Raw genomic sequence first — 26,903 nt, 5'->3', positions numbered from 1 at the left:
CCTCCCCACAGCATCTCCTTAAATCTCATCCCCCCCCCCCCGTGCCTTGTGAAGATGGGCGGGGCACTCTCCTCACACGTAAACTGCTCCATTTGCACTGATCACTCTGCTGAGCCCTTGGATCAGGAAGGGGTGGTCCTAACTCCTCACCTAACCTCTTTCCCTGATGTTCCTCCTGCCTCTGTTCCTCCCTGCCTGCAAGCCTTACTACTTCAGAAAAACCTTGCCTGGACTGACTCTGCCCTTCCCCAGTTTTCTCCAAGGCCAATGGAGCTGCTCTCTCTGTGTCTATCAATTCTTGTTCTAACTCATCTTCCCCTGTAGATTCAAACTCCAACGGGAGCATTGCAGAGTCTCTGGTACAGTAAGTTTTCACAAACTGGATCTTGGTTGCTGTCTTCCTTTGCTGTCTACCTTCCTTCCTTCCTGTATTGGTTTGGCTGTTCTCCTCTTCTGAGTTGAGTGTAGCTCATTTTTACTTCAAAGTCAGGCTGTCCAACAATCCCTGACCCAGACAAAATGGAACAAACCATTATTAATAAAATATTTGGAACATTTCAGTCTGTCACATGTCCCCAATGGGGGATCAAAATGTCAACTTGGCAACTATGACTGCACAATAAAGGATTCTCTGACTATTAGAAATAGCTTCTTATAATCATATGCTCTTGTCCTCAGGAATAGGACCTTACCTTCCATTAGCCTCTTCTTTGACTTGGATTTTTTTCAAACTGCAAACCCTTCTGCAGTGACTTTGGCCTGTGCATTATGTGTAAAAATGATAAGTTTCAGCTTAAGTTTCAGTGAGTAATCTGATTTTACTTTACTATCATTGGATGGTTGATTTCTCTTGCAATTCAAGATGCTATTAAAAATTTACTCCAATCTCCAGAGGCTAAGGGCATTGTTTTATGGCTGTTATTAACCCAGGAACCTAGAAAACTTGTAATTCTGCAATTATAATTATTGCAAGTGTGGCACACAAAAGATGGCTTTTTTCTTTTAGGAAAAAAAGAATTGTATAAAATCAGTGATTTACTGTTGGTCAAGTAGGAATATGGTCAACTTATCATCAATGAGAGATCTCTTGCAGGATAAGATTGGCTCACAAGATATGAATGTGCTGCTGTGTGCTTCAGAACCAGCCCAAGAGTAAATATCTTACCCTTAAAACAACAGTATCAGTTGCTTAGTGAATGTGGGAACTTGTCCAATCAGGAAAAGTGTAAGGATTTATAGGATTATTGATTAAGCCAATATGTTTTTTGGTTTGGTTTGATTTTTTCTGATACAATGTGGCTACAATATGTACATTGTTCAATATAAGGAAAGGTTGGGTAATATGATGAATATTGCAAAATTCAAGAGTACTCTTTTTTCTTAATAAACTCTGCTGAAGTTGCACAAACAGGCATTGCAAAACAGATATGGGCATATTTATCCTTACTCAAAAAATGTAAGCACTTCCTGATTTCTCTGTTGGTGCAATCATTAAAAGACATATATATATATCAGATAACAAGATACCACACATCTCTCACTCAGAGAGAAAGCTGGCAAGGCAAGATGAAGCCTTGGGCTGGTTTCCACCTGATTTTCCTGGTTGCTAGTTCAAATTATGGCACTGGAGGTGCCCAGGACACTGAAGCCACTCGCTCTGCACGTGAGTTCCAGCTGTCTGTTCTTTTAGTTTGCTTCTTAGCCTCTGTGGGGTCCCTATGTACAGGAGCTGAATGTTGATATTTGGTTTCCCAATAAAGCCAGTTCATAAGAAAAGGAATACTTGCCTCACATTCTACTGCCCACAACTACTGGGAGCATGAGGACCCAGATTGTTTGAGGCAATATACTGACTATGTAAGCTACTTAGAGAGTTCTGCAAAGCACTATAAAGTGGTATATAAGTCTAAGTGCTGTTGCTATCTAGGCAGTGCTGACAAGCAGTCTTGCAGGTAAAGAGATGGCTCAGGAACAGATGAGGGATGAATTCTGGCCACAGTGAAGTTCTGTCTTAAGATTGAGCATTTCCTGAGGGTCCTAAAGACTGGAAAAAGTCCACGGGTTGTGATGCTCTTGAAGGGAAAGGACCTCCTTTCAAAGCACCAGCATCTTCAGAACGACCAATTTAATGACCAATAAGTTACTTTTTAATAAATAAAAACAGAGAATTGATCTTGAGCCACAGGGTAATTTTGAGATGGCATTTTGTATATGTTAGTTATGGGGTTTTGATAACTGTAAAACATGATTAAGATCTTTGCCTAAGTATTTGCCTGACTAGTCTTATGTATATACCTTGTATAGGTAAATATGAGAACAAGAAAGTTCAATCCTTCATCTTCTAGATACAGACAGGGCCTCCTAATGAACTGCGCTTTATGTGGAAGCCCCTGGTTTCACACTGTGTATAAAGGGCGAAGATGAGGGCTGGGCTGGTGTGGCCGTTAAATAATCAGACTAGAAATTGGGGGACCGTAAGCTCTTGTTCTGCTTCCAGAACAAAGTCATATAACCTTGGAACAGTTACTCCCTCTCAGCTCTAAGGGAAACTTCTGAGAAAGATGGCCAAGAAAGTCGCAGAAATTTGCCCAGCAGTTGCTAGCAGGAGTCCAGACTCATTTAAAAGGAAAAGAAGGGGAGAGAGTGGGGGAGGGAGGGAGGAGGAGGAGGAAAAAGGGAGAGTCAAAACAAATCAGGGGTTTTTTTTTTAAAAGAAGTATGCACTGATGCCTTCGAGAAAAGTCCTTGGGGAATAAGCCCTCTAATTTCATTCTTGCATTCTCCAACAGTCCAGGAACTGAATGTTTATGGTGGAAAATATGAGTGGAAGAAATTTTGTGTCTCTTTTACACCCTAATCACCTTGCCTTCTTTTCCACCCTGATTTTCTAGCACCTCATTCGTACTATTTCAGTTTAATGTGAACCTGTTGCTTCATCAGGAGACCATACTGCTTCTGTTCTATTTTTCATGTTGTGTCCTTTTTATGCTCTTTCTCCTATGCCAGAGCTGAAGGGCTTAATACAATGTGGAACGGACAAGATTGTTCTCCAATGTCAGGCTGGGATACCTGGAATTCCAGGTGTGTCAGGAACAAATGGATCACCGGGGCTAAAGGGTGACTTGGGTCCTCAGGGGCCCCCAGGTGAGTAAATGCCCACTAAAGATGTCATTCCAGGTGTTTTGCACAGCTTATTTGCTGTCTTTCCTTGCAACAGTGGGAAGCAAACTTTGTATTAATAAAGTTGCTTGCCTAGAAAAGGAGAAGTTGCTGGCAGAGAGACAAAAGCAATTCTCTTTCTCCCAAATGCTAGATAGAAATTTTTTAAAGACAGGTGGATTGGACCGTTTTGTCCTTTCAGGAGAATCAGCAATGCTATCAAGGATTTTTTGGTCACTAACCTACTAACTCAACATAATTTCATACAAATCAAGACTCCCAACAGCTCTGAGCTAAAATTTGAAGCCATCATCTCAAATCCAAACATTTTTCCTCTTTGATTGTTTGCTCTCTATAAGCCGTAATATTCCCATCAGTCTGGCTTCAAAAGTCTTTTGAAGATGTATTTTGATGCTCCTAAGTTGGTCTTTCTCCTCTTCTTCTTTCTCTTCTTCAGGTGAAAGAGGATCTGCTGGGGTAACTGGAAAAGCTGGACCAAAAGGAGACAAAGGAGGCAGAGGCGACAAAGGTGACAAAGGTAAATACATCTACTGATTGAAATCAGAGGTTGTGCAAGAGTTGGATCAAACGGGAAGCACCAGCCTACCTGTATCTCACCGACCACGCTTTATTTCATGGTGTCCTTGGTTGAACTGTTTGTAATACAGAACCAAATGATGAGAGCAGTCCATCACTATGAAGAATGGATGATACACTGACATATAAGAGCATATAATAGGTTATTCTTATGTATGGGCCTTAGGAACCTTTCTGTTTACCCCACTGCACATGAAAATTGCTTTTTTTCCCCCCTCTTTACAGGAGATGCCTGCAGCTTAGACCATTGTCAACTGAAAGGTATGCCTCTTCTTCTTTATCAATAGTTTTCTAGTTGGGTTGCTTCAGGCTTTCACCCAGCTTTTAGCCGGATGATTCTGGGAGCTGAAGGCCAAGAAACCTGGAAGCATCAAATGCAGAAGCTTTTAAATTTTATTTGTTTGTTTGTTTTATTTTTTCAAATGATTATTAGATAACAGGTATAAGTATTTTGATTAATTAATAGTTAGTTATTAATTAACAGGTATAAGGTATAATTATTAGATAACAGGTATAAGTATATAGGTATAAGCTTGCTGTGCTAATGTCAGCCTTGTCAGGTTTCTATAACTAAGCCAACATACCTATAAATCTGCCAATCAACTAATCAACTTACTCTGACCTAGCACATTCCTATCTGTGCCAACTACAATCTCCATCACTCAATTCTCCCTATTCTTCCTCTAGAGACAGAAGCCAGAAACTGCAAGGACCTCCTGGAACGTGGGGAGACTCTGAGTGGCTGGTACACAATATACCCAACCAAGGGGAACCCAATGCTGGTTTTCTGTGACATGGGGACAGATGGAGGAGGCTGGTTGGTAAGTGAAAGCCCAAGAAGGAGGAGGAAGAGATATTTGAATGCATCAGAAGAGCAAAAAAATCCCATATTGCTATAATTAATCATTAAAACAAATACACTCCATGCTATCATTTTTATTACAAAATAATAACAGCTATTCAGGGGCCCATCAGTCTTCTCTCATCTGAAGAGATAAGTGGTGAACACATTGCAGCCCCAGAGCTGAATCAGACTCCCAAGTCACGTGTTGGGATTTGAGCCAGGATAGCAGAGAACTGAAGGCACAAAGATGGTATCAAGGAGTAGCCCCCTAGCTATGACTTGGAAGAGGAGTCATAGTTCTATTCAAGGTCTTTTGCAAAACAGACTGAAAGGCAGTTCCCCCATTTCAGAAATGGCCTAAGATTAGGAAAGCAACTTCTCCGTCAAACAGATGCTGAGGTAGCATTCTCTCTCTTTCCACCAGGTCTTCCAGAGGCGGCAGGATGGATCTGTGGATTTCTACCGTGACTGGGAATCATACAAGAAAGGATTTGGGATGCAAGAATCAGAATTCTGGCTGGGCAATGATAAGATCCATCTTCTCACCAGTTCTGGTAACCTCTTCTACCTGGTGCTCACTTTGATACTTTAAATCAGTTTACACAGATTATATATATATATATATTCTTAAGTTTTCGCAGGTACTTACATGTATGGCATTGGGCTTTGCTTGGGTATTTTCCCACGTCATAGTAGTTGTGCTTTTAAAGTTGTAGCAACGTTTCAGCAGAATCTCATCTGATGAGATTCTGCTGAAACGTTGCTACAACTTTAAAAGCACAACTATTATGACGTGGGAAAATACCCAAGCAAAGCCCAATGCCATAAAGTCTTTCCAGATTCAGCCCTTTAAGGCTAGCAGAGATTTATCTTTACATCACAGGAACACAGTATGCATAAAGTATGCATAAAGGAAACACTCTGATCTGTTTGTATCAGTCCATAAGACTTAACTTCCATTTCCTTCTATAGAAATGAATGGTATATTCCAAATTCATAAATGGGGAAAACATGTGCTTTCCTGTAATTTGGAAATTGTTTGGAGCTTTATACAGCCCAATTACCTAAAAGCGTTGATCACTGGCTGAATAATAAAATTGTTAGAATCAGAGGAAAAGAAGAAAGTTGCCTTCTTTTTCTGGGGATCCATAAATTCTCCTCATTTAAAAAAGTGTGTGGAACCAGGACACCAAAAAACCATCAGTACCCATCCTCACTGCCTTAGCCAAATGCATGTACATAGAAAATTATTAAAAGATTAACTTCATAGAGGTAAAGGAAAAAATGGCAGTTCAGAGGATTGCTGTCTAATTGTGCAAAAAAAGACTGGAAAAACTCAAGCGAAGCAGGAGTTTAATTTACCTAGGACACCCTTTGTGCTCCTGTGATTCTGTTCCTCTATATTGGCTATTCATCATTGCTTTTGGATGGACATGGATCATAATCCCACCATGATCATGTCCATGTGGAATGAATGTCTACTACAATGATTAGCAGGCTTCCCTTCAAGGACTTCTGCACCTCAAGTAGTTCTCTAATAGTACCTGTCTTTTGGTGTTCAGGAACACAGCAGCTGAGGATTGATCTGGAAGATTTCAGTGGTTCCAAAACCTTTGCAAAATATTCCAGTTTCAGAATCACAAATGAAAGTGAAAACTACAAATTAACGTTGGGTTCCTATTTGGATGGCAACATGGGTGAGTAATACAAAAAATGCCTCTTCATTTGAGTACCTTCTTACTGCAAATATGACAAACATAAATAGTTGCTTTGAATAGTGAGATGGGCAGCAAGTAAATTTAATCATAGAAAAACTGGAGAAGATAAAAAAAATACAGAGACCTGCAAGCAGAAATAGAACATCTGTGCAAAGGTAGTACCAAAAGTAATAAGTACTTTGGTACCTAGTCATGTAGCACCACTTGAACACCATTGGCATTGACAAAATCACCACCAGTCAATTGTAAAAACCTGTTTACTTGGAACAACTTATATGTTGCAACAATATTGTAATGCAATCCAGCATCAATATAATAGGTCCTTAATAGGTTCTTGGGAAGGACTCAATAGGTGGATAAAAATGCCAATTCCAGTCTAAACATCTGACTGCATAATAATATCAGATAACCTGATGCAGAATGCAGAAACAATTTAAGCCAGGGAGCTGCCTAATTCCTTTCTAGTTTACCAGGGGGACAATAAGGAAGTGTGAATATGAGGCAGTCCTTTGATCCAGGGAGCAAAACACAATCCCAGACTCAGGAAACTTATCCATTCTTTGGCTTATTAATGGGATTCAGGCATTCTGGTTTATCAAAAAGATTTACGACATGGCCCGTTAGATGGATCTCATGGTGGTGTATTTAGAAAGTCAAGTTAAGCAAGCCATGGCTTCACGAAACAGGTAAAGCCATTGAAAAACACGTTGTAACTTCTTGACTGGGCTGGCTAGTGATGCCAATATTCAAATCTAGGAAATTGTGCATATAAACCAGATGCTCAATCATTTATATTTGACCCCTTTCTAATTCTTAGTGGTGTAGGAACATTTTTCATTGGTGAAATACCCTGCAGGTTTGCGTTCCTGGAAGACATGAACTTTGTGCTTCCCTCCTTTTAGGTGATTCTCTCTCAGGACACAATGACCATGCATTCTCTACCAAAGACAGAGACAATGATATCTATGATGGAAATTGTGCTGAAAGTTTCAAAGGAGCCTGGTGGTACACCAAATGCCACACTTCCAACCTGAACGGCCTATATCACAAAGGGGAACATACCTCTTATGCTGATGGCATCAATTGGCATTCTGGGAAGGGACATTATTATTCTTACAAGTATACGGCTATGAAAATTAGACCACAATAAATGAAACCCCAATTTCACAGATTCATCAACATGACCCAAAATGATTATTCTTCTCTATTCTCTTCTGGAAAAAAAAAATAAATGCAGCAAATGTTTAAAACGCCTTCTTTGTGTGATTTTTCTCTCTTGTAATAATCTCTTTTTTATTTACAGTAGATGGGGATGGAGTTCAAACCCTTTTCCTTCTTACTTTTTCCAATTTTTTTCCTGAGGAGAGAGGTGTTCCTTCATTTGCTACAAAGCTGACGTTTATTGATCTATAAGCCATAAGTAGGTAAAGTAACACAATAGTTTCTACTCATTTGTGTATCTGTGCTTCGTGAATTAACTTCAGCAAAAGGATTTACTTGGACCTCTGTCTTGGGTAAAGCACCCTTGGAAAGTTTTCACAAACTGGTTGCCTTAAAACAACTAAGCTGGCAGAAGTAATACCAGAGATAACTGTGTCAGTGTTTTTTATGCTCAAGGAAATTTGACAAAGCACGGAACTCAGATAAACCCAAGAATCAATTTATAAGGAGAAAAATTATCTTGCTTCCTTCCAGCTGCTGATTCAGTCACATCATTCACACTCAATACAAAGTCTAACTCACTAAATGAATAGCTCTGATTTATTGTTTCTGTGGCATTTTACCTTATCTGTATGATCATTACATGTTTTTTCTGAAGGACCCGGTGTTTTACAAAAGTTGCAATCTTTGGGAAAGTGTTTTCAACACATACAATGCAATTTAGTACTGAGAGGAAATGCCTCCAAAAGAGGAATAATCTTATCACTCTCATCCCTAATCCGGCTGGCAACACAGTATTTTAATCTCCAAAGTAAGACTATAAGCTCTTGAAGGTTATTCAGAAGTGATGGTTCATCTTAGACCAGAGTTCTCCAACCTTTCTGGGTTGGTGGCCCAGAACAGGGGGAGCGAGAAAGAGGGGATGATTTTGTGGGAGGGGCAAGTGTATGTACATGCGCGTATATGCATGAGCATCCACAACTTTCACATGATGTTGGTGTGAGTGGGGCCATGAGGGCCCACAATGAGGCCTGTGTGAATGGGGCTGGAAGCACCTGCAATGACACTCACTTGAGTGGGGCTGTGCGCACATGCAGATGCACACTCACATGGCCCGGTGGCGATTTAGCCTGCAGCCCAGTAATGGGCCATGCCCCACAGGTTGAGGCCCCCTATCATAGATAATGAAGATCCCCATCTCCATTATTGATCCTGAGATCACACAGCTCCAGGATGCTCTTTCCATATCCCATGTGTGAACTTCCACAAAATTATTTCTGGATGCAAAATTCTGGGATGGAGTTTTATAGCCAGTTCTTACAAATGTATACTAACTTTTTATTTTACTAAATAATAATTAAATTATCTGCATTCTTATGTTTTGGCACAGAAATTCAGTGTGCAACTGATTTTGTTTGCAACTTAATAAGAATCTACAGTGCCAGAGAAATAACACAATTACCTATGCCTGTCTGAGCACATATAATTGTTACACAGGACACTTGTTTATTGCAAATGTGTCCCCGTGTTTCTTTATAGCGGTGCGCCATTCAAACTAAGTTAAAATGTCTCCTATGAGGATGGATATGAATTGTGTAGAATGTGTGGAAGTGGCCAGAAATTGTGCGTGGATAATTTGCAATTGGGCCATAATAGGGATGAATGCTTTTAGCTGTGTCATTTTGTAGATATAAATCTCACATCATATCTGTTTAAGATTAATTAAGCTTTTCTCTGGACTGAGATAAATTATCAGAATTGCCTGGGTCAAAACACATAATAAGCCAGATCAGAATCAATTTTCCTCGTTAGGGAAGAAATAAACCTTTCAAAGAATGTAAGGTAAACCAGAGACTCATCCATAAAAGGTTTGTTTCAGCCAAAACCTGAGAAGGCAAGTCTCAGGTGGGTCCCAAGAGAAATTTAGCCAAGCTCTAGCCAAACAATTCTAAGGAACTTAGACTGAGCAGTTTCTAGAGTAGAGACATTCTTATAAACACAAAGTTTTGCACCATATAACAACAGACTCAGACTCTTTGCTTTATACAATTTTATTGCTACAGAGATGTTATCATTGCCAGAAAGACTTGCATACTTTAAGATTGTTTTAGCAACTTTATGAGCTCTAATAGAAAGTTCACTCACTTGGGTATTCCAATGGGTGAAGATAGCCAAGTTACTTTAAGTCCTTAACTGATTCATTTGTTTTTTTTTAATTGATTTCCTATGTAATAGAGGAATTAAAGTGCATTCTAGAGAAAACCAGAACCTTCATTTTTGAGTAATTGATTTCAAGAAATTCCCTGGAATAATAAAACACTAAAGCATCTAGGCCCACTTAGGTTACAGATCGATAAGGTGCCCACTTAACAAGATGATTTCAATCTTTACAAGACAATGGATACAGGATGGTGGGCAAGCATGATGGGGTTAAATTCTAGTTTAGAAAGAACTGTTAGATCAGGTAGATCGGTTCCCACAGAGACGCGAGACCAAAAGTGTACATTCAGCTCTTTATTTCAATGTTAAGACCTGTACAAGGTCTTGGAGCTGTGCAGCCCTTCATATAGGGATTGCTTGCGGCTCGGCGGCCAATGACAGGGCTTTGAATCTCCCGCGATCGGCTCGGCCAATCACGGTCGATTCTTAGCGTGCCAATCACGGCCGTTCAGTTGACCAATCAGGTTGCGGTCCGTGTGGACCAATCAGTATTCCGTATTAGGAGTATGCAGATAAAAAACAAGAACTATGTGTCATTTATATAGAAGCTGACTAATTAACAAGGATATAGCTCTGTCTAACTCCACTGAAGATGAGAATCGGTTAAATCATCATTACAAGTTCCTCTAAACCAGGTCTATCAAAGTCCCGGCTCGCAGGTGGATGCATTACATGCTGGCCATGCCCACACCCAGTTTAGCGAAGGGAGGAAAAGTCCTGATACATCATGTGATGCTGCCATGATGACATGAGTTTGACACCCCTGGTCTAAATGTGATGTAAATTTGGATGTAACAGAAGGAAGCAAGTAAATGGATTTTTTTTTTCTCTTTGACTTTGATCAAGCAAGTAAATATATTTTGATTGTTAAGATTGGTGAAGTGAATTAAAGCAGCATCTTATCAGCTCATTTCAGTAGTATTATGACTAGATAGAATCACTCACTGCCTGTTATAGAACAAAGAATTCAGAAGATAAAATGAATAACATGCATCACAGATTACAAACAGCAGAGTCTAATCTTTATAAACAGAATTTGAACTGTAGAGCATTTCAGAAGAGAACAATTCTGTGGGCACATGGAACAGCTGCTTAAAAATTTGCCTGATATTGCAGACATGAAGGAAACTGAGGTGGAGTATGTCGTAAAACACAGGAAGTTCTGGAGGAAGTAAGTCAAGCAACACAGCAGCTTTTGTTTGATGGTGGACTATGTGTATGTGTGTTTGTGTGTGCACACACATGTACCTGACTTTGTAAAGTAGCTTCAAAGAAGCTTCACTTAAAATTTAACCTTAGTAAAGCAACTCTTTATTTCCAAATAATTTTACTGCATTTTACAAAGCAGAAACATTAAAAACAATATAAATCGATGATTTAAAAATGATTGAGGGTAAAAAAAAAAAGAACAGAGACAGAACTGTAATAAAAAAGTATAAAGAAAAAGAAAAAAAAGCAGAAATGTATATAAAGAATGGCTTCTAACTTCTTCCAAGAGAATGCTTACTTTTGGCTCTTAGTTAAGACTATACTAAAGGGTCAATTCCCCCTCCAAAAAAGGGGAAAATTATAAAAAATTCTCCCCCCCTTTTAAATTTTAACAATAATCAAATCCATATGTTAAATTTTCATGTTTCTCCATCTCCTGCAAAAAACGTCCACAAAGAGCTTCCAATTAGAGATAAATTTCTTCAGTGATTTTTCTTTCACGAGGACCATTAGCTTAGCCACTGTTGCCAATTCCACCATCTTTATTACTACTAATACCTACTATTCTGGCTATTGTAGGATCTTTTCAATGCTGAGTGCATTTATCATACATAACAATAAAACACTATGTGATGTTTTTCCATTGTTTTATCCATAAAGTTACGATAACATAGCATAATGTTATATAGGAATACCTGTACTGAACTGTTTTATGAGTGCATATAGAATTGAAGAGGTTGATATCTTGTGGCCAACACTGCCATAGTGTGGATAATTTCTGCACCCACACCACATTATATTTTTCTTCAAGTTTATTGCATAGAAATAAAAAAATGATCCATCGACAATCATTTAATCCTATATGCATTATTGCACATTTTAAAAATCATTTTAGATATTTTATTGTGGACTCCCAACTTGCTCTCAGAGTTAGATCAGACAGAGTACTACTTGCACACAGCATACTTAAATATATGTGGGCAGTTAAAAATGAGATTCCAAAAGAAAAGGGGGTAATGACTGAAACCTTTAAATATAAAGATATGAATGAGGTTCTAGAAGGCAGCATTTTCAATATTAAGCAAAAAAAATCCAGAACATGGAGACATAGCCTCAAATTAACAGGAGTGAAGTTCAAAAGTAAATTTAGAAAGTATGACCTCACAGAAAGTGGATGCTATGAACCAACTTTCCAATTTTAGGTTGCCCATCAGTAACTGAGTTTAAATATGCTTGGGATAAACACATGCACATCATCCAATAAAAATATAAAAAAAATAAAAGAAATATTAAAAAAACTCAAAGAACAAATTGGATGGACCATTAAGTCCATTTCTGCCATCAGTTTTCTACATTTCTATGTTTCTATATAAGATTAATTTGTTTTAACTAAAAATGATACTTATTCACAATGTGCCTAAATATGTTTGGGTTATTAAGATAAATGGTATGAATTGTCTGCTCTTCCTTAAGACTGACCTGGGAGAGAGATTGTTGAGTAAATGGGCTGAGGCAGGGAGGGGAGAGAGTGAAACAAAAGTACATTGGAAATTAAATGATCCAGGCTCAAAATGGCCATGCAGGGTGATGCTGGGTTGACAATCTAAAAACACAGAGGAGCTGAAGCTCTGAAGATAGCACAAATGGGGCTTTCCTTGAGCAAGGTCAATAGACCTGGGTGGACTTGGGAGCTGAGTCAGGCTTAACTAACACTGCTGAGTTAAAGCAGGGAAATTTGAGTTTCAGCCAAAGAAACAGCAAAGCTAGAAGGAATGTTGATTTCTTGTGTCTGCCCTGGTTGCTTCAACCTTCCCTGTCTCTGGTAGATCAAATCTTCACAGATTGCACCCTGATTGCTTTCTTCCTTTGAACTGGTTTGGCTGTTCTTCTCTCCTGAACTGGGTGTAGCTCATTCTGGCTTCAAAATCAGGCTGTCCAATGATACTTTTATCTCCCCCAGTCCCTAACCATTGTTAATAAAGCATCCAGTACATTGTCATTTTGTCCCCTGTCCCAAAGTAGGGGGAGGGACCAGATGTGGTATTCAGCAGTTTCTGACCAGTTCTGGAGAACCGGTAGCAGAAATTTTGAGTAGTTTGGAGAACTGGCAAATACCACCTCTGACTGAAGATTTTACAGTATTCTTCCCCTGCCATGCCCACCAAGCCACGCCCACAGAACTGGTAGTAAAAAAAATTTGAATCCCACCACTGGGAGCAACCCAAAAGTCAACATGGCAACCATGATTACACAATCAAAGCTTCACCCAAGTTTAAATGTGATGTTCACAGCAAATTTGTTCATTCATTAGTTCAAAGATGATTAGTTGTCCAACTCTGACTGACTATTTTGAAATTTAAAAGATAGGATTCAATTGCATGTTTCTCCCCACATCCCATATACTCCTTATCCTCAAGTACCATTGCACAGAAATTGCAATTGAAGTGAGAAGAAAACTAGCCATTAAGGGGAATGAAAAAAATTAAACTGGAGGTGTGAAAGACTGTGGTCTTAACTGACTGAGAGAATGCAAGCTTCACCTTTCCACAGTAATAGCCTGGAAAGGTAGTTCTCAGAATTTTCATTGCTAAGGGATGTAGTTGTAAAGCATGATATCATATTGTCAGGCTTCAACGTTTCCACACTCACCATGAATAATCAATGAAAAATCTTTTCACTCAGGAACCAGCCCTCAAACATCCTGATACCAGCTTTCCATTTGTTATTCAAGCCGACTCTAGTGATGTGGCAGTAGCAGCTGTTTTGCTGCAAAAGAATTCAGCAGGAACATTATAACCATGTGCCTATACCTCTCAAAAATTTTAGTTCCACTGAGCATAATTGGGTGATTTGAGAGAAAGAGGCATTTGCTGTTCGGTGGGCATTAATTACTTAGAGACATCTATTAGAAGGTGGTCCATACCCTTTTGAGGTGTGTGTTATGTCTGGGTGGTGGGTCCCAAGGAGAGACGAGACTTGGAATAGTGACAACAGCTCTTTATTAGGAAACCAGATACTGAGACAAGACTCCCAGCCGAGGCAGCTCCTTTTATAGAGCTGGCTGCAGCTAGACAGCCTATGACATGCATTTGAGCTTGCCGTGCTTGGTTTTACCCAATCGCGGCAGCCGAATAAGAACCAATCAGAAAGCTTAGTTCTGTCCAATCACGGCCCGGCTTTTCCGGACCAATAGGAATGCAGGCCTACAAGCCTGCTAGTATGGAACACCCCTCCCCTCTTGGTTCCGTCCAAGGGGCGGGGTAACGTAATCACGCAAGTAGGTAGGTCTTCGTACCTGCCTACTAGACTTGCGCAGTTCACAGTGTCTCTGTTCACCATCGGGTTCGGTCGAGCTCTGCATCGCTCTCAAGCTGCAAGATGGAACTGCCTGGAAGGGTGAGCCGGTCCTCTGGCGGCGACTCCCACCTGGTGATTCTGGGTCGGTTGAGTCGTTTGCTCTGCTGCTCCCGCCTGGGCTCTCTGGGCTGGTGGAGCTTGTCCGGCTGCTGCTTCCAGGCATAGTGCCCATCTGCCACGACTCCCTTCTGGCTGGTAAGTATTGTTGGTTTTTGTTTAGTGTCTGTGGGGGGTGTTCTACTTGTACAGATGTTCGTTCATTTTCTGAACTTGAGGTTTCCCCCCCCCCTCTGATTTCTTGATTAGAGTCTATGAGGGGGGAAGCGGCCAGTCTGGATCTTAGCTGGTCGATATGACGTTTCCACGACCTCCCATTGGTGGTCTCGAGCCGGTAGGAGCGGGGGCCTGTTACTTGGGTTATTTTTGCAGGGATCCAAAGTGGGTCCCCTGTAAAGTTTTTGGCAAATACAGTGTCTCCTACCTTGAAGGTGTGGTGCTTGCTGCTGGAACCAAGGGGTTTTTCTGGAGTGTAAGCAGGGTGCTGGCAGTCTAGAGGTGACCTGAGTCTTCTGCCCATTAATAGCTCTGCTGGGCTCTTGGTGGTGGTGGTATTTGGTGTGATATGTTGTAGAAGAAGCATCCTGGTGATCTTCTCATGGATGTTGCCATGTTCCATTTTGTGCAGGTGTTTTTGTAAATTGAACCATGTGTTCAGCTCTACCATTCGCCGCCAGGTGAGCTGGCGATGTCAATGTGTGTCAGATGCCGCGGTCTGCCAAGTATTGTTCAAAAGCTAAGGCAGTAAATTGTGGCCAATTGTCAGAAACGATAACATCTGGCAGACCATGCGTTGCGAAAAGTCTATTTAATTTTTTGATGACAGCTTCTGTGGTGGTTGTCTTCATTGTGCTCACCTTGAGCCAATTTGAATAAGCGTCAACAGTGATTAAAAAGGTGTGCCCCTTGGTTCACCCTGCGAAGTCAGTATGGATGTGCGACCAAGGGCCTCTGGGTGTCTCGCATTCTAATGGTGGGGCCTTAGGGGGAGCCGAGCGAGTCTCTTGACATCTGTTACAAGCGGCGACCCAGGTTTCAATTTGCTTGTCCATGCCTGGCCACCAAGCGTAGCTCCTGGCCAGAGCTTTCATGTGCACAATACCAGGGTGCCCGTCATGCAGCAAGTCTAAAACTATTTTCTGTAGTGTCTCTGGTATTACTACCTGGTCTCCCCCCAACACGCAACCTTTTTGCGAAAAGAGTTCAGTTTGCCGGTTTTTAAACGGTTTAAAAAGTTCGTTTGGCTCGGTTTCTGGCCATCCCCTCTCCACCCAGCTGAGAACTCGCGCCAAGCATCTGTCCTTCCTAGTTTCGTGGGTGATGTCTTGCGCGGTTACTGGTGGCATGGGGATCATTTCAATTTGCAAGACTGGTAATGTGGGTGCTGGGTCCTCTTGCAAGTCTGGCAAGGGGGAGCAGCTTAAGGCGTCGGCGTGCAAGATTGTCTTTCCAAGGCAATGTATCAATTTGTAATTATAAGCAGCAAGAAATTCAGACCATCTTGTCATTCTAGGTGACAAGATGTGTGGAGTGGGATTGTCACCCGCCAATATGCCAAGTAGGGGCTTATGGTCTGTAATAATAGAAAATGTCCTACCATAAATATATTCGTGGAATCTCTTTACTGCTGAAACGATGGCGAGGGCTTCTTTGTCCAGCTGGCTATAGTTCCTCTCTTGCTTGGACAATGTTCTGGAAAAGAATGCAACGGGGGCTTCCATTCCATTTGGTAAAACGTGGCTCAGGATGGCGCCAACCCCGAAAAGCAATGCGTCACAAGTAACAGTCAGAGGTAACGTTTCATTGTATTGCATGAGGACTGCGTCTGAAGTCAAAAGGTTTTTTATCTGGTGAAAAGCGTGCTCTTCTCGCCGTCCCCATATCCAGGAAGCCTTTTTATCAAGAAGTCTATGCAGAGGTTCTGCGACAGTTGCTTTCTAGGGTAGAAAAATGTTGTAGAAATTAATGAGTCCGAGGAAGGCTTGGAGGTCCGTTTTGTTCTTTGGTCTGGGGGCGTTTTTGATGGCTTTCAATTTTTTATCTGTGGGATGAATTCCTTGTTTGTCAAGGAGGTAGCCAAGAAATTCAACCCTTTCAGTGCATAATTGGCACTTTTCCTTTTTCACCTTGAGGCCAGCGTCTTTGAATTTCTGTAGGACCGCCCTCAGTCATTTTTCCAATTGTTTTTTGGTAGGGGCTGCTACCAGGACATCATTGAAATAGGGCACGACTCCTTTAATTCCCTGCAACAATCTCTCCATTAGACTTTGAAAAATGCCCGGTGCGATGCTGAGCCCAAACTGGAGCCGGTTACATTTGAATGCCCCTCTATGTGTCACTATTGTTTGGGCTTCGGCAGTTTCAGCATCGACTGGCAGTTGTTGAGAAGCTTGAGCCAGGTTGAGCTTTGCAAAGACCTTGCCACCTCCTAGTGAGTGCAGGAGATGTTGGACTACTGGCACCGCATAGGCGCTCTGCTGCAGTGCGTGGTTGAGGGTGGCCTTGTAGTCACCACAAATTCTCAGGGAGCCATCGGGTTTGATGGGGGTGACAATTGGGGGTCTCCCAATGGACATGATTGATGGGTTCTAACACGCCTTGCGCTATTAGTTTGTCTAATTGTTCATCTATTTTAGGCTTGAGTGCAAAAGGCACTTGGCGCGGCTTGAGACGGATGGGAGCAATGTCAGGGCTGAGATTAAAGGAGATAGGGGACCCCTTGTACTTGCCTAGATGTTCACTGAAGACTTCTTGGAAGTCCTGGATGAGCGTTGTTTCCCAGTTTCCGTCTTCTGTGTGGTTGATGCCTGCCATCTCGATCCCCAACGGTGCGAACCACTGCAACCCGAGTAGGCTGTGTCTGTCTTTATCAATGATTGTGAGTGGTAGGATGGTGGTGTGGTTTCTGAACGAGACTTGAAAATGTCCAGTGCCAACAACCGGAATGCGATTACCTTGATAGTCTCTTAATATTAGCTTCTGGTCACTAAGCTCTTGGCGGCGGATGCTGGGAATTAGTCTTTTGATGGTCCTCCAGGAGACCATTGAGAGGGAGGAACCAGAGTCTACCTCCATGGTTCAAGGCTGATTCTCGATGTTGACCTCTACACGTATCTTTCGTGCGTCAATTGATGAAGCGTGGCCAATGGTGACTGTTTGGTGCATTTCTTCTCTTCTGGGTGCCTCGACGAACTTCCTGGGTCGGCTGTCCCGGTTCCATCGGTTGTCATTATGGTGGTCCCGGTTTATGGTGGGGGTGCCATCTCTTCTTCTTGGGCTGTTTCCCCGTCGTCAGGGGCTGGAATTTCGTTTGTTACGGCATGCTTTGGCAATATACCCTCGTTTTTTGCAAAAACGGCAAGCAGCGTCCAGGAACTTGCATTCAGAACGCGGGTGATTTCCTCCGCAGCTGGCACATTGGTAACTCGACTTACAACCACATTGGTCTCGTCGCTCACGTTCCGACTGAAGTCTGTGAATTTCTTCCTCTTCGCTGTCAGAGGGGGATTCGATGTCACCATGGTGGGTGGATGCTGCATGTTTGTCTGCTGCGGTTGCTGTCTCACTGGTGGGTTGGCAGTCATTTCTGTTTGAATGCTGCATTCGCGCCGCTGACTTATGGGTGGCCTCGGCTGCGATGGCTTCGGCTACAGCGTCGGTGAGGGAGATGTCTCCTTTAGCCATCAGTCTGCTTTGGAGAGTTGGGTCTTTCAGGCTGAGGACGACTTGGTCACGCATGGCCTCGTCTAGATTGGCGAATCCACACAAGCCTCCTAGGTCCCTCAGGTCAGCTACGAACTCTCCAACGCTCTCGCCCTCACACTGATCCCTCTGGTAAAAGTCATGCCGACAGATGAGAATTGGCACCGCTGGGGCATAGTAGTGCCAGAGGATGGGAGCTAGGGTATCCCAATCCATGGTCTTGACGTCTGTTGGCTTTGCAAGTGTCTTGGCCATTTTAAAAATGGCGGGTCCACAGTGTGTTAGAAAAATCGCTTGCTTCTTGCTGCCGGTGGCATCCTTCAGGTTGTTTGATTCCAAGAACATTTGGAAACGATCAATGTAGGACTCCCAGTCCTCGCTGGCTGGATTGAATGGTGCGGGTGGCACAGCGCTGCTGGCCATCTTGCAGGTTATCTATTCGCTCTCTGCCAAGTTCTGTTGTCTCAGTATCCCACCCTCATCACCAGTGTTATGTCTGGGCGATGGGTCCCAAGGAGAGATGAGACTCAGAATAGTGACAACAGCTCTTTATTAGGAAACCAGATACTGAGACAAGACTCCCAGCCGAGGCAGCTCCTTTTATAGAGCTGGCTGCGGCTAGGCAGCCTATGACATGCATTTGAGCTTACTGTGCTTGGTTTTACCCAATCGCGGCAGCCGAATAAGAACCAATCAGAACGCTTAGATCTGTCCAATCACGGCCCGGCTTTTCTGGACCAATAGGAATGCAGGCCTACAAGCCTGCTAGTATGGAACAGTGTGGACAGATCACAACAATTTGGAGGCACTCCAAAATCTACATCGATTATGTCCTAAACAAGTGCAATCGGCATTGTTTTTTAAACGATTCAACTTTACACTACAATATGTTCCTGCTGGAAAACATTTTATGGTGGACGCCTTATCTCGCCTTCCCCAATACAAAAGTCAACGTGACACTTTAATCCAACTCCTTATTTCATGTATGGATCATGTTGAATCATTACAAAATACAATTATGACAGCAGATTTACCTACCATTTTGGCAAACAATCAGTGGTTAATAAATAATCAGAGCCAAATTGAAATGCGAGATAATATGGCGTGGTGAGGAAATAACATATGCATACCTACCTCATTGTGATCAATAGTGTTTAAACATTGTCATGATGTTAAACAGGCAGGGCATTATAAAGATTTTAAAAACTTTACACCTTGCAAAAAGACAATTTTGGTGGCCGGCTATGAGGTCAGAGATAGAAAAATATGTAAAATCATGTCCAGTTTGTGCAGTCAATAAAACAAAAGTGGGTAAACCAGAAGGATTATTACAAACAGTATCTGAACCCACAAAACCATGGCAAGATATTGGCATGGATTTTATAGTTGAGCTACCGAATACTAATGGATACAACATGATACGGACTGTAATTGATCTGTTTTCACAACAGGGGCACTTTATTCCTTGTAAAAGATTGCCCTCTGCTAGAAAATTGGCCAACCTATTCATAAAACACATCTATAGATTACATGGAGTACCTGGACGGATTATATCAGATTGAGGAGTACAATTTACAGCAAATTTTTTGCAGGAATTTGTACATCCAATTGGATCAACGCAAGGTTTAAGTACCGCTTATCATCCTTGCATAAACAGGGCAGCAGAGAGAGCGAATGCCACCATTGAACATTATTTGAGATGCTACATATCATACCAACAAAATGACTGGGTGGATCTTTTACCATATGCTGAAATAGCGTATAATAATACTGTACATAACAGTACTGGATATTCCCCGTTTCAAATCGTACACAGTACTGAATTTGTTCCAATACTGGAATGGCCACATAAACACTGGGAACCAGGTACAATGAACACTTGGTCAGACAGTATAAAAAGTATATGGAAGGCAGTACAAGTAGCATTAAACAAAGCACAAATGGAATACAGGAAACAAGTGGATAAAAAACAGCCCTCACAAATTCAATATAAGGTAGGAGATTGGGTATATCTCTCAACTAAATACATAAATCTAGGGTTAAGTAGTAAAAAACTAGGCCTGAAATATATAGGACCACTTTCAGTGAGTAAGATAATAAATCCTGTTACCGTATTTCTCTGTTTACATTCCCAGTTCAAAAGAATTCATCCTGTTTTTCATATAAATTTATTGAAACCCGCCAATATGACTAGACAAAACCAAAGACTGCAAATACCAGGTCCAATTCATGATGTTCATTATGAAATCAATGAAATCCTTGATTCCCGCCAAAGACGAGAAACTTTACAATATTAGGTTTGATGGCATGGTTACCCTATCACGGATGCCTCGTGGGTCCCTTGTTTTGATGTGTCAGCGCCTCGGTTACGAAACAGATTTCATATATCGCATCCCATGAAAGCAGGTGGAAGGATGAGATAAATTAAGTGTGGGATATTAATTGTATTCTTTATGTTGCAGACAATGTCATAGTAGAGAGGGCAGCCTGTCAGGCTTCAACGTTTCCACACTCACCTTGAAGCACGACACGGAGTTCATTGAACTGTGGGTCGGTTAGGTTGATGAATGATGGCGGGGTTGTTGAGAAAAGCAGCAAAAGCTGACATGTAGAAACAGACAGCACATGATGAACTCCAGTCAAAAGGAAGTATTGTTATGTTGATGCATGCTGTCTGTTTGCAGAACATTAGAGAACATTAGGGGGGAGTAGATAGATAGACAGACAGGCAGACAGACAGACAGATAGATAGGAATGTAGCAGGGAGAAACTCCAGCTACAGCAAAGACTGTTAGAGGGATCGTGATGAAGCAATTAAGACAGAAAAGGGAAGTTGGTTTGAATAATGCTAAAGGGCAGCTATAGCTGCAGGGAGGAGGCAGTGGTTTAGGGTTACACTACTTGGGAGTGGGATGATAGATGCAATTAGGAGCATGGGGAGGAAGTATGGGGAATTAGCTGGGAGGGTGGATGTTAGGTAATTACGAAGGGTGGATTATTGCAATAAAAGGTGCTGAGAGGCAGTTGCTCTCACCACTGGCTTTATACAGATATTTTCTTATTGTTGCTAACTTGGATGGGATGTATTATAAATAGACCGTTATCTTAACTCCACAAAAGTGAGTAATGTGGTTTATACCTAAAAATCCCTACTTGCCTAGAAAGGCTGACATATGTGTTACAAAAGGACAATTCTCTCTCCCAACCATCTCCTTTACAACTGAAGCCTCCTGCCTGGCCTGCTATCTAGCTATGCTGTCCCTTGGTAACATCTCTTCACCTACTATTCCAAGATCTTTTTCACACACTATTACAAGAGATTTATTTTTATTTTTAATTTAATCTGTTTTTATGGCAAGACTGGCAAGGCTAGCACACATTGTCTTTTGAGAAAAGCCTATTAATCTACATTCTAGATATTAATCAATTTTCTAACCTTTCTTTCACTCCGTATATTTTAAAAAACAATTTAATCTATCTATACTATACTTGTCTGGGTATAAAATACATTAATACTCCATAAGAATATATGAAAATTGCAGAAGAGATTAATGAACAGCTATTAATTTTTAGTCATGCATTAAATATAATCAACTTGGCTGGGTTAATTGAGATATTGTCAGTCTTTGTCAGGGAGTATTTATCCAAGAAGGAAAATTGTAAAAGCTGATGTATTTGTTTACCTGAAGTGCAGTTCACTCGTGTTTCTTCTCTCCCTCTGATAACCAAAGTTTTAAAAATCCACATTGTTCCATAAAAAATGCTCAAAGAAGGATAAAGGGTGGAGAAAGTAATGTGATGCAGGGATTTCTGTTATTTCTAGAGCTCCATCCCTCATCTGCAAATATTGGGAATGGTGCAGAGGTGGGTATTCAGCAGGTTCTGACCAGTTCTGGAGAACCAGTAGCAGAAATTTTGAGTAGTTCGGAGAACCGGCAATTCCCAACTCTGACTAGAGATTTACAGTATCCTTCCCCTGCCATGCCTACCAAGCCACGCCCACAGAACCAGTAGTTAAAAAATTTGAATCCCACCACTGGAATAGTGCCAAGGTTTGCAAAAGCAGGTAAAGCAGGTCTTGCAAAAGAAGACTTTCAAGATAGTTTCCTCCTCTATCTTTTCAAGGAAATTCTGCTATTTCCTCATTTCTCTATTTACAGAACACATAGGCATTGCTATATATACAAGAACGCCTAAACCCCCAGCCCAGCTCAAAGACATATTTAAAGGACAGCAAACTAGGTTCCCTGAGGCAAGATGGCACCTTGGATGGGTTTTTGCTTCCTGTTCCTGATTGCTCTTCTGCAGAGAGGGGACTATCCACACAGGAGGAGACAGAAACCTGCACATGAGTCTCAATTGATCCTTTCTGGGATGAGCCAGTTAATTAAGATAGATTGGTTTAGTGAGCTAAAGTGCTGTTTGGCACCTATGCTGCACCTTCAGGCTATGGTGAATTTTGTTTTGTTTTTTTAACTCTTGGTGAAACCCAAACACAACTATGTGGGGAAAGCATTGTCCTATAGCCATTTCCTGCTTGTTATTGGCCAGAGAAGCAAAGTTGTCAGACCCACAGAAGGAGCTTTAGTGAAATTACAGCAGTTCTAGTAAAAGGTAAAATAGTAAAGCCCAGGAGTTACAAAAAGTCGGGTCAGGGCTTTAACAACTGCCTGTGTGGTGGTCGTGGGAAGCAAGGCAACGTCTATCCATTTAGAATACGAATCCACGACCACCAAGAAAGTTTTGCCATGCACAGGCCCGGCCAGGTCGATGTGTAACCGTGACCATGGGGCATTGGCGCTTTCCCACTTAGTGGGTGAGGCTGCTGGTGGGGCTGCCCTAGATTCTTGACAGGGTTTACAGGAGCTTACCCACTCTGCGATCTGATCGTCCATCCCCGGCCACCATACGCAACTGCGAGCCAATGCCTTCATTCGCACGATACCCGGATGGCCTCGTGCAGCACCTTCAATATGGGCACGCGAAGAGTGGTTGGGATAACGACTCTGGTACCCCACAGCAGGCATCCCTGGAGTTTTGATAATTCCTGTTGATGCGTTTTAAATGGGACAAAGTCAACTGAACACTTTGTATCCGGCCACCCCCTCCCCACCCAGTCCAGAACCTGGGCGATTATTTTATCTTTCTTGGAGTGTGCCGTGATGTCATCTGCAGTCACAGGTAGCTTAAGTTCGTTGACTTCGAAGATTGCGTGCACCGGAGCTGGGTCCTCAACTGGGGTCGGTAAGGGGCAGCGGCTGAGAGCATCTGCGTGGCTTAAAGTCTTACCGGGGCGATAGACCAGCTTGAACGAATAGGCCGCCAGGAACAATGTCCATCTAGTCATCCTGGGGGACAGCACTTGTGGAGTTTGCCTGTCCCCCGATAAAAGTCCCAAAAGTGGCTTGTGATCGGTAATGAGTTCGAAATGGTGGCCAAAAAGGAATTCGTGGAATTTTTTGACTGCTGCTACTGCAGCCAGAGCCTCTTTATCAATCTGGCTGTAGTTTCTTTCAGTCATGGAAAGGGTCCTGGAGAAAAAAGCAATTGGCGCCTCGGTGCCATTGGGGAGTCTGTGACTTAGGACAGCTCCTATCCCGAAAGGGGATGCGTCAGCGGCCAAGATCAAGGGAAGGAGTTGGTTGAACTGAATTAGAATGGCATCAGAAGTGAGCAGAGATTTGATCGCTTTAAATGCATGGGATTCTTTGGGGCCCCAGTGCCATGGAGTGTCTTTATCTAATAACCTGTGTAAAGGTTCAGCGACTGAAGCTTTGTGTGGTAAGAATGAAGCGTAGAAATTTAATAACCCCAGGAAGGCTTGTAGTTCCGTTTTATTGGTAGGTGTGGGTGCCTCGTGGATGGCTTTTACTTTTGACTCCACCGGGTGGATGCCTGAGGCGTCTAGTCTATATCCTAAAAAGTCCACTTGTCTAGTGGCGATGGTGCACTTCTCCCGTTTGAGTTTGAGACCATGCTGTCTAAACTTCTCCAATACTGCCCTAACCCTCTGGAGGAGCTGGGGCCTGTCCATAGCTGAGACCAAAATATCGTCAAAGTATGGGACTACTCCTGGAAGACCTTGGAGAATTCTCTCCATTAGTGACTGAAAAATACCTGGGGCTACGCTAACGCCGAATTGGAGGCGTTTACACCTGAATGCCCCTCTATGAGTTACTATGGTTTGTAAGTCTGCTGTGTGGCTGTTGACAGGGAACTGCTGATATGCCTGTGACATGTCTAGCTTGGCAAAAATGGTGCCGGGTTCGAAAGTGTGCAACAGGTGCTGGATGACTGGAACGGGGTATGCGCTAACCTGGAGATAACAGTTAAGGGTCGTCTTGTAATCAGCACAAATTCTCAAACTACCGTCCTTTTTGAGTGGGGTGACTATGGGGGTCTCCCACTTGGCGAAATCTGTGGGTTCAATTACCCCTTGTTTGAGAAGTTTGTCCAATTCTGCGTCTAATTTGGGGCGGATAGTGAAAGGTACTCTACGGAATTTCAGGCGGACAGGAACTGCCTGGGGGTCTACAGAGAAGGAGATGGGTGTGCCATTGTAGCAACCCAGCTCGCTACTGAAAACATCGGAATAGTCAGAGAACAATGTGTCTACATCAGAAGTTGAGACAGCATGAATCCCTGTTATGCTAAGGCCAAGAGAGGGGAACCAATCTAACCCCAAAAGACTAGGGAGGGTACCATTAACCACCACTAAAGGCAAATGGCCTTTGAAGGTTTGGAATTTAACAAGGAACTTGCCTTTCCCGAGGACAGGGATGTTCTTGCCTTGATAGTCTCTCAGGGTGAGGTGGCACTTTTGCAGCTGCTTCCTGGTCAGTCTGGATTGAATCTTTTTCAGCGTATCCCAGGAGATGATTGAGAGCGCTGAGCCGGTGTCCACCTCCATGGTGCAAGGTTTACCTTCTAGGGAAAGAGAGAGCTTAATTTTATTTGGAGTTTGGGAAGTGTGGTTGGCGTGGTAACACGTGTAACAGTCTTCTACTTGCCTTTGGAGGCTAGGAGATGAAGGAAACTTCTGGGGAGGAGCGCGTGCTGCCTGGCAGACTCTTGCAAGGTGACCTTTCTTGTGGCAGTTAAGGCAACTGGCGTTTCTAAACCTGCAAGATGCCCGGGAATGGGAACCCCGCAGGTTAGGCACAAAGGGATCTGTTGTGGGCCACTGCTGTTTCTCTGCCTCGCTCCTACCTGTGGCTGTTTCAGTTGCTTGAGGCGATGGACATCTGAAATTTCAGAGGGGTCAGCTTCGCTCATTACCTCCTCTGAGTGGACGGTGGAAGTACCAGGCTTTGGTGCGGTGCCCTGAATCTCAGCTGCTGACTGGACGGATAGTTCAGCAGCTAGGGCTTCATCCATCGCTTGGGAAAGATTTAGATCTTTCCTGGCCAGCAGACGTCGTTGGAGCCTCTGATCTCTTACCCCGCAGACGAGTTGGTCGAGAAGCATGTCGTCTAAGTAATTCTTGAATTCGCATTGAAGAGCGGCTGTCCTCAGGGTGGCCATGTACTGGTTGATGGATTCTCCCTCGGCTTGCTTCCTCATCCTGAACGCGTAGCGTCTTGCGATCTGGGAAGGTTTAGGGGAGTAGTGGTTCGAGAGTGTTTCTTGTAGCTCACTCCATGGAACGTTCTTGATGTCACGTGGTGCAAAAAGTGCCGTGGCAGTGTCGAAAACTGCAGCCCCGCAGTAGCTAAGGAAGTACGATTTCTTCCTATGCTCCGCAGCATCGGCTAACCCAATGGCATCGATGTAATGGCTAAAGCGATTTTTATAGGAGTCCCACGTCTCCTCGTTGGGTTTGAATGGTTGAAACGCCGGATTGGCGTTCATCTTGGGCCCCTCGGTGTCGTCGGTAGACTGGGCTATCTCTCAGGTTGGTCGTGGCCCTGGGGCTGCGCTATCGGGAGTGCTGGCGGTTGTGGCTACAACGCCCTCGACTCGCTCCGTGACTCGGCCCTTGCAAGAGCAGCCTGCGTTGCGCTCTCTGCGCTCGTTGGCGGCGGCAGCTAACAGCGCCTTAACTGACTTCAGCTTAGTGATAACAGTTTGAATTTCGCACTCTCTGGGGAGCGTTGGCGACTGTGGCTACAGTGCCGTACTTCACTTGAGTAACTAATTCAAACGACAGCAGTTTGAATTTCGTGCCCACTCGGGGGCGTGGGCGGCTGAGATTTCAGCGCCGTGACTTCAGCTCTTTCGCAGCGGATGAGCTTGAGCTTTCAGTGCGAAGCGGCTGCGGTTCAGCTCCGAGGCTTCGCTGGCGTGATTTTCAGCTTTTTTGAATTTGAGTGCTTCTGGCTAGCCTGCGTTCACATCCCATCCTCGTTGCCAGTGTTGTAGAGTGAAGGAACAGACGAGGCTTAGACCAGAGCATACAACTATCAGTCTTTATTCAGGGAATAAAGGGTTGTCGTGTCTGCTAGCTAACAAGGCAGACTGCAAGCGAACAACGGCTGGCTCTGCTCGACAGCCGGCTTTTATAGCCGACTGTCAAACGGAGCCAACCAATGGGAGCTGCTGGTGCTCCCACTCAAACAGCGGACCTGGTTGGGAACTCCAACCAGTCCTAAAGACATAACAAGAATCACTGCATATTAGGAACAAAGAATTCAAAAGATAAAATGAATAACATGCATCGCAGATTATGAACAGCAGAATCTGATCTTTATAACAAGAATTTGAAATTTAGAGCATTTCAGAAGAGAACAATTCTGTGAGGATATAGAACAGCAGCTTAAAATTTTGCCTGATATTGCAGACATGGAGGAAGCTGAGGTGGAGTACGTGATTGAAAACAGAGGGAACAAGTCAATCAAAACAGTAGTTTCTGTTTAATGGTGGACAGATGATTTATGTGT

The 26,903-nt window shown here is 42.9% G+C and overlaps 1 protein-coding gene and 1 long non-coding RNA gene across 2 annotated transcripts in view; one reads left to right on the top strand and one right to left on the bottom strand.

The window, feature by feature from the left end:
- The window catches only part of LOC113440344 (uncharacterized), a 28,597-nt gene extending 6,576 nt beyond the window's left edge, over positions 1–22,021 (bottom strand). Inside the window, exon 1 of the long non-coding RNA XR_015740680.1 lies at positions 21,708–22,021. This is a non-coding gene — a long non-coding RNA (uncharacterized LOC113440344). The remainder of the gene's footprint in view (positions 1–21,707) is intronic.
- LOC113440343 (ryncolin-1-like) lies at positions 1,408–7,570 on the top strand. The gene is made up of 8 exons (XM_026706705.2): positions 1,408–1,663; positions 3,007–3,144; positions 3,617–3,697; positions 3,982–4,017; positions 4,444–4,577; positions 5,025–5,154; positions 6,163–6,297; positions 7,221–7,570. Exons 1-8 carry the CDS (start codon positions 1,567–1,569, stop codon positions 7,466–7,468), a joined length of 999 nt encoding a protein of 332 aa, XP_026562490.1. The 5' UTR covers positions 1,408–1,566; the 3' UTR covers positions 7,469–7,570.
- Positions 22,022–26,903: the final 4,882 nt, after the last annotated feature.

This window comes from Pseudonaja textilis, chromosome 1, assembly GCF_049901715.1.
Source record: "Pseudonaja textilis isolate UNSWEBS1 chromosome 1, rPseTex1.2, whole genome shotgun sequence".
NCBI lineage: Eukaryota > Metazoa > Chordata > Lepidosauria > Squamata > Elapidae > Pseudonaja > Pseudonaja textilis.
Note: the sequence above shows the minus strand (reverse complement) of the source record. Positions and strands in the feature narration are given on the sequence as shown.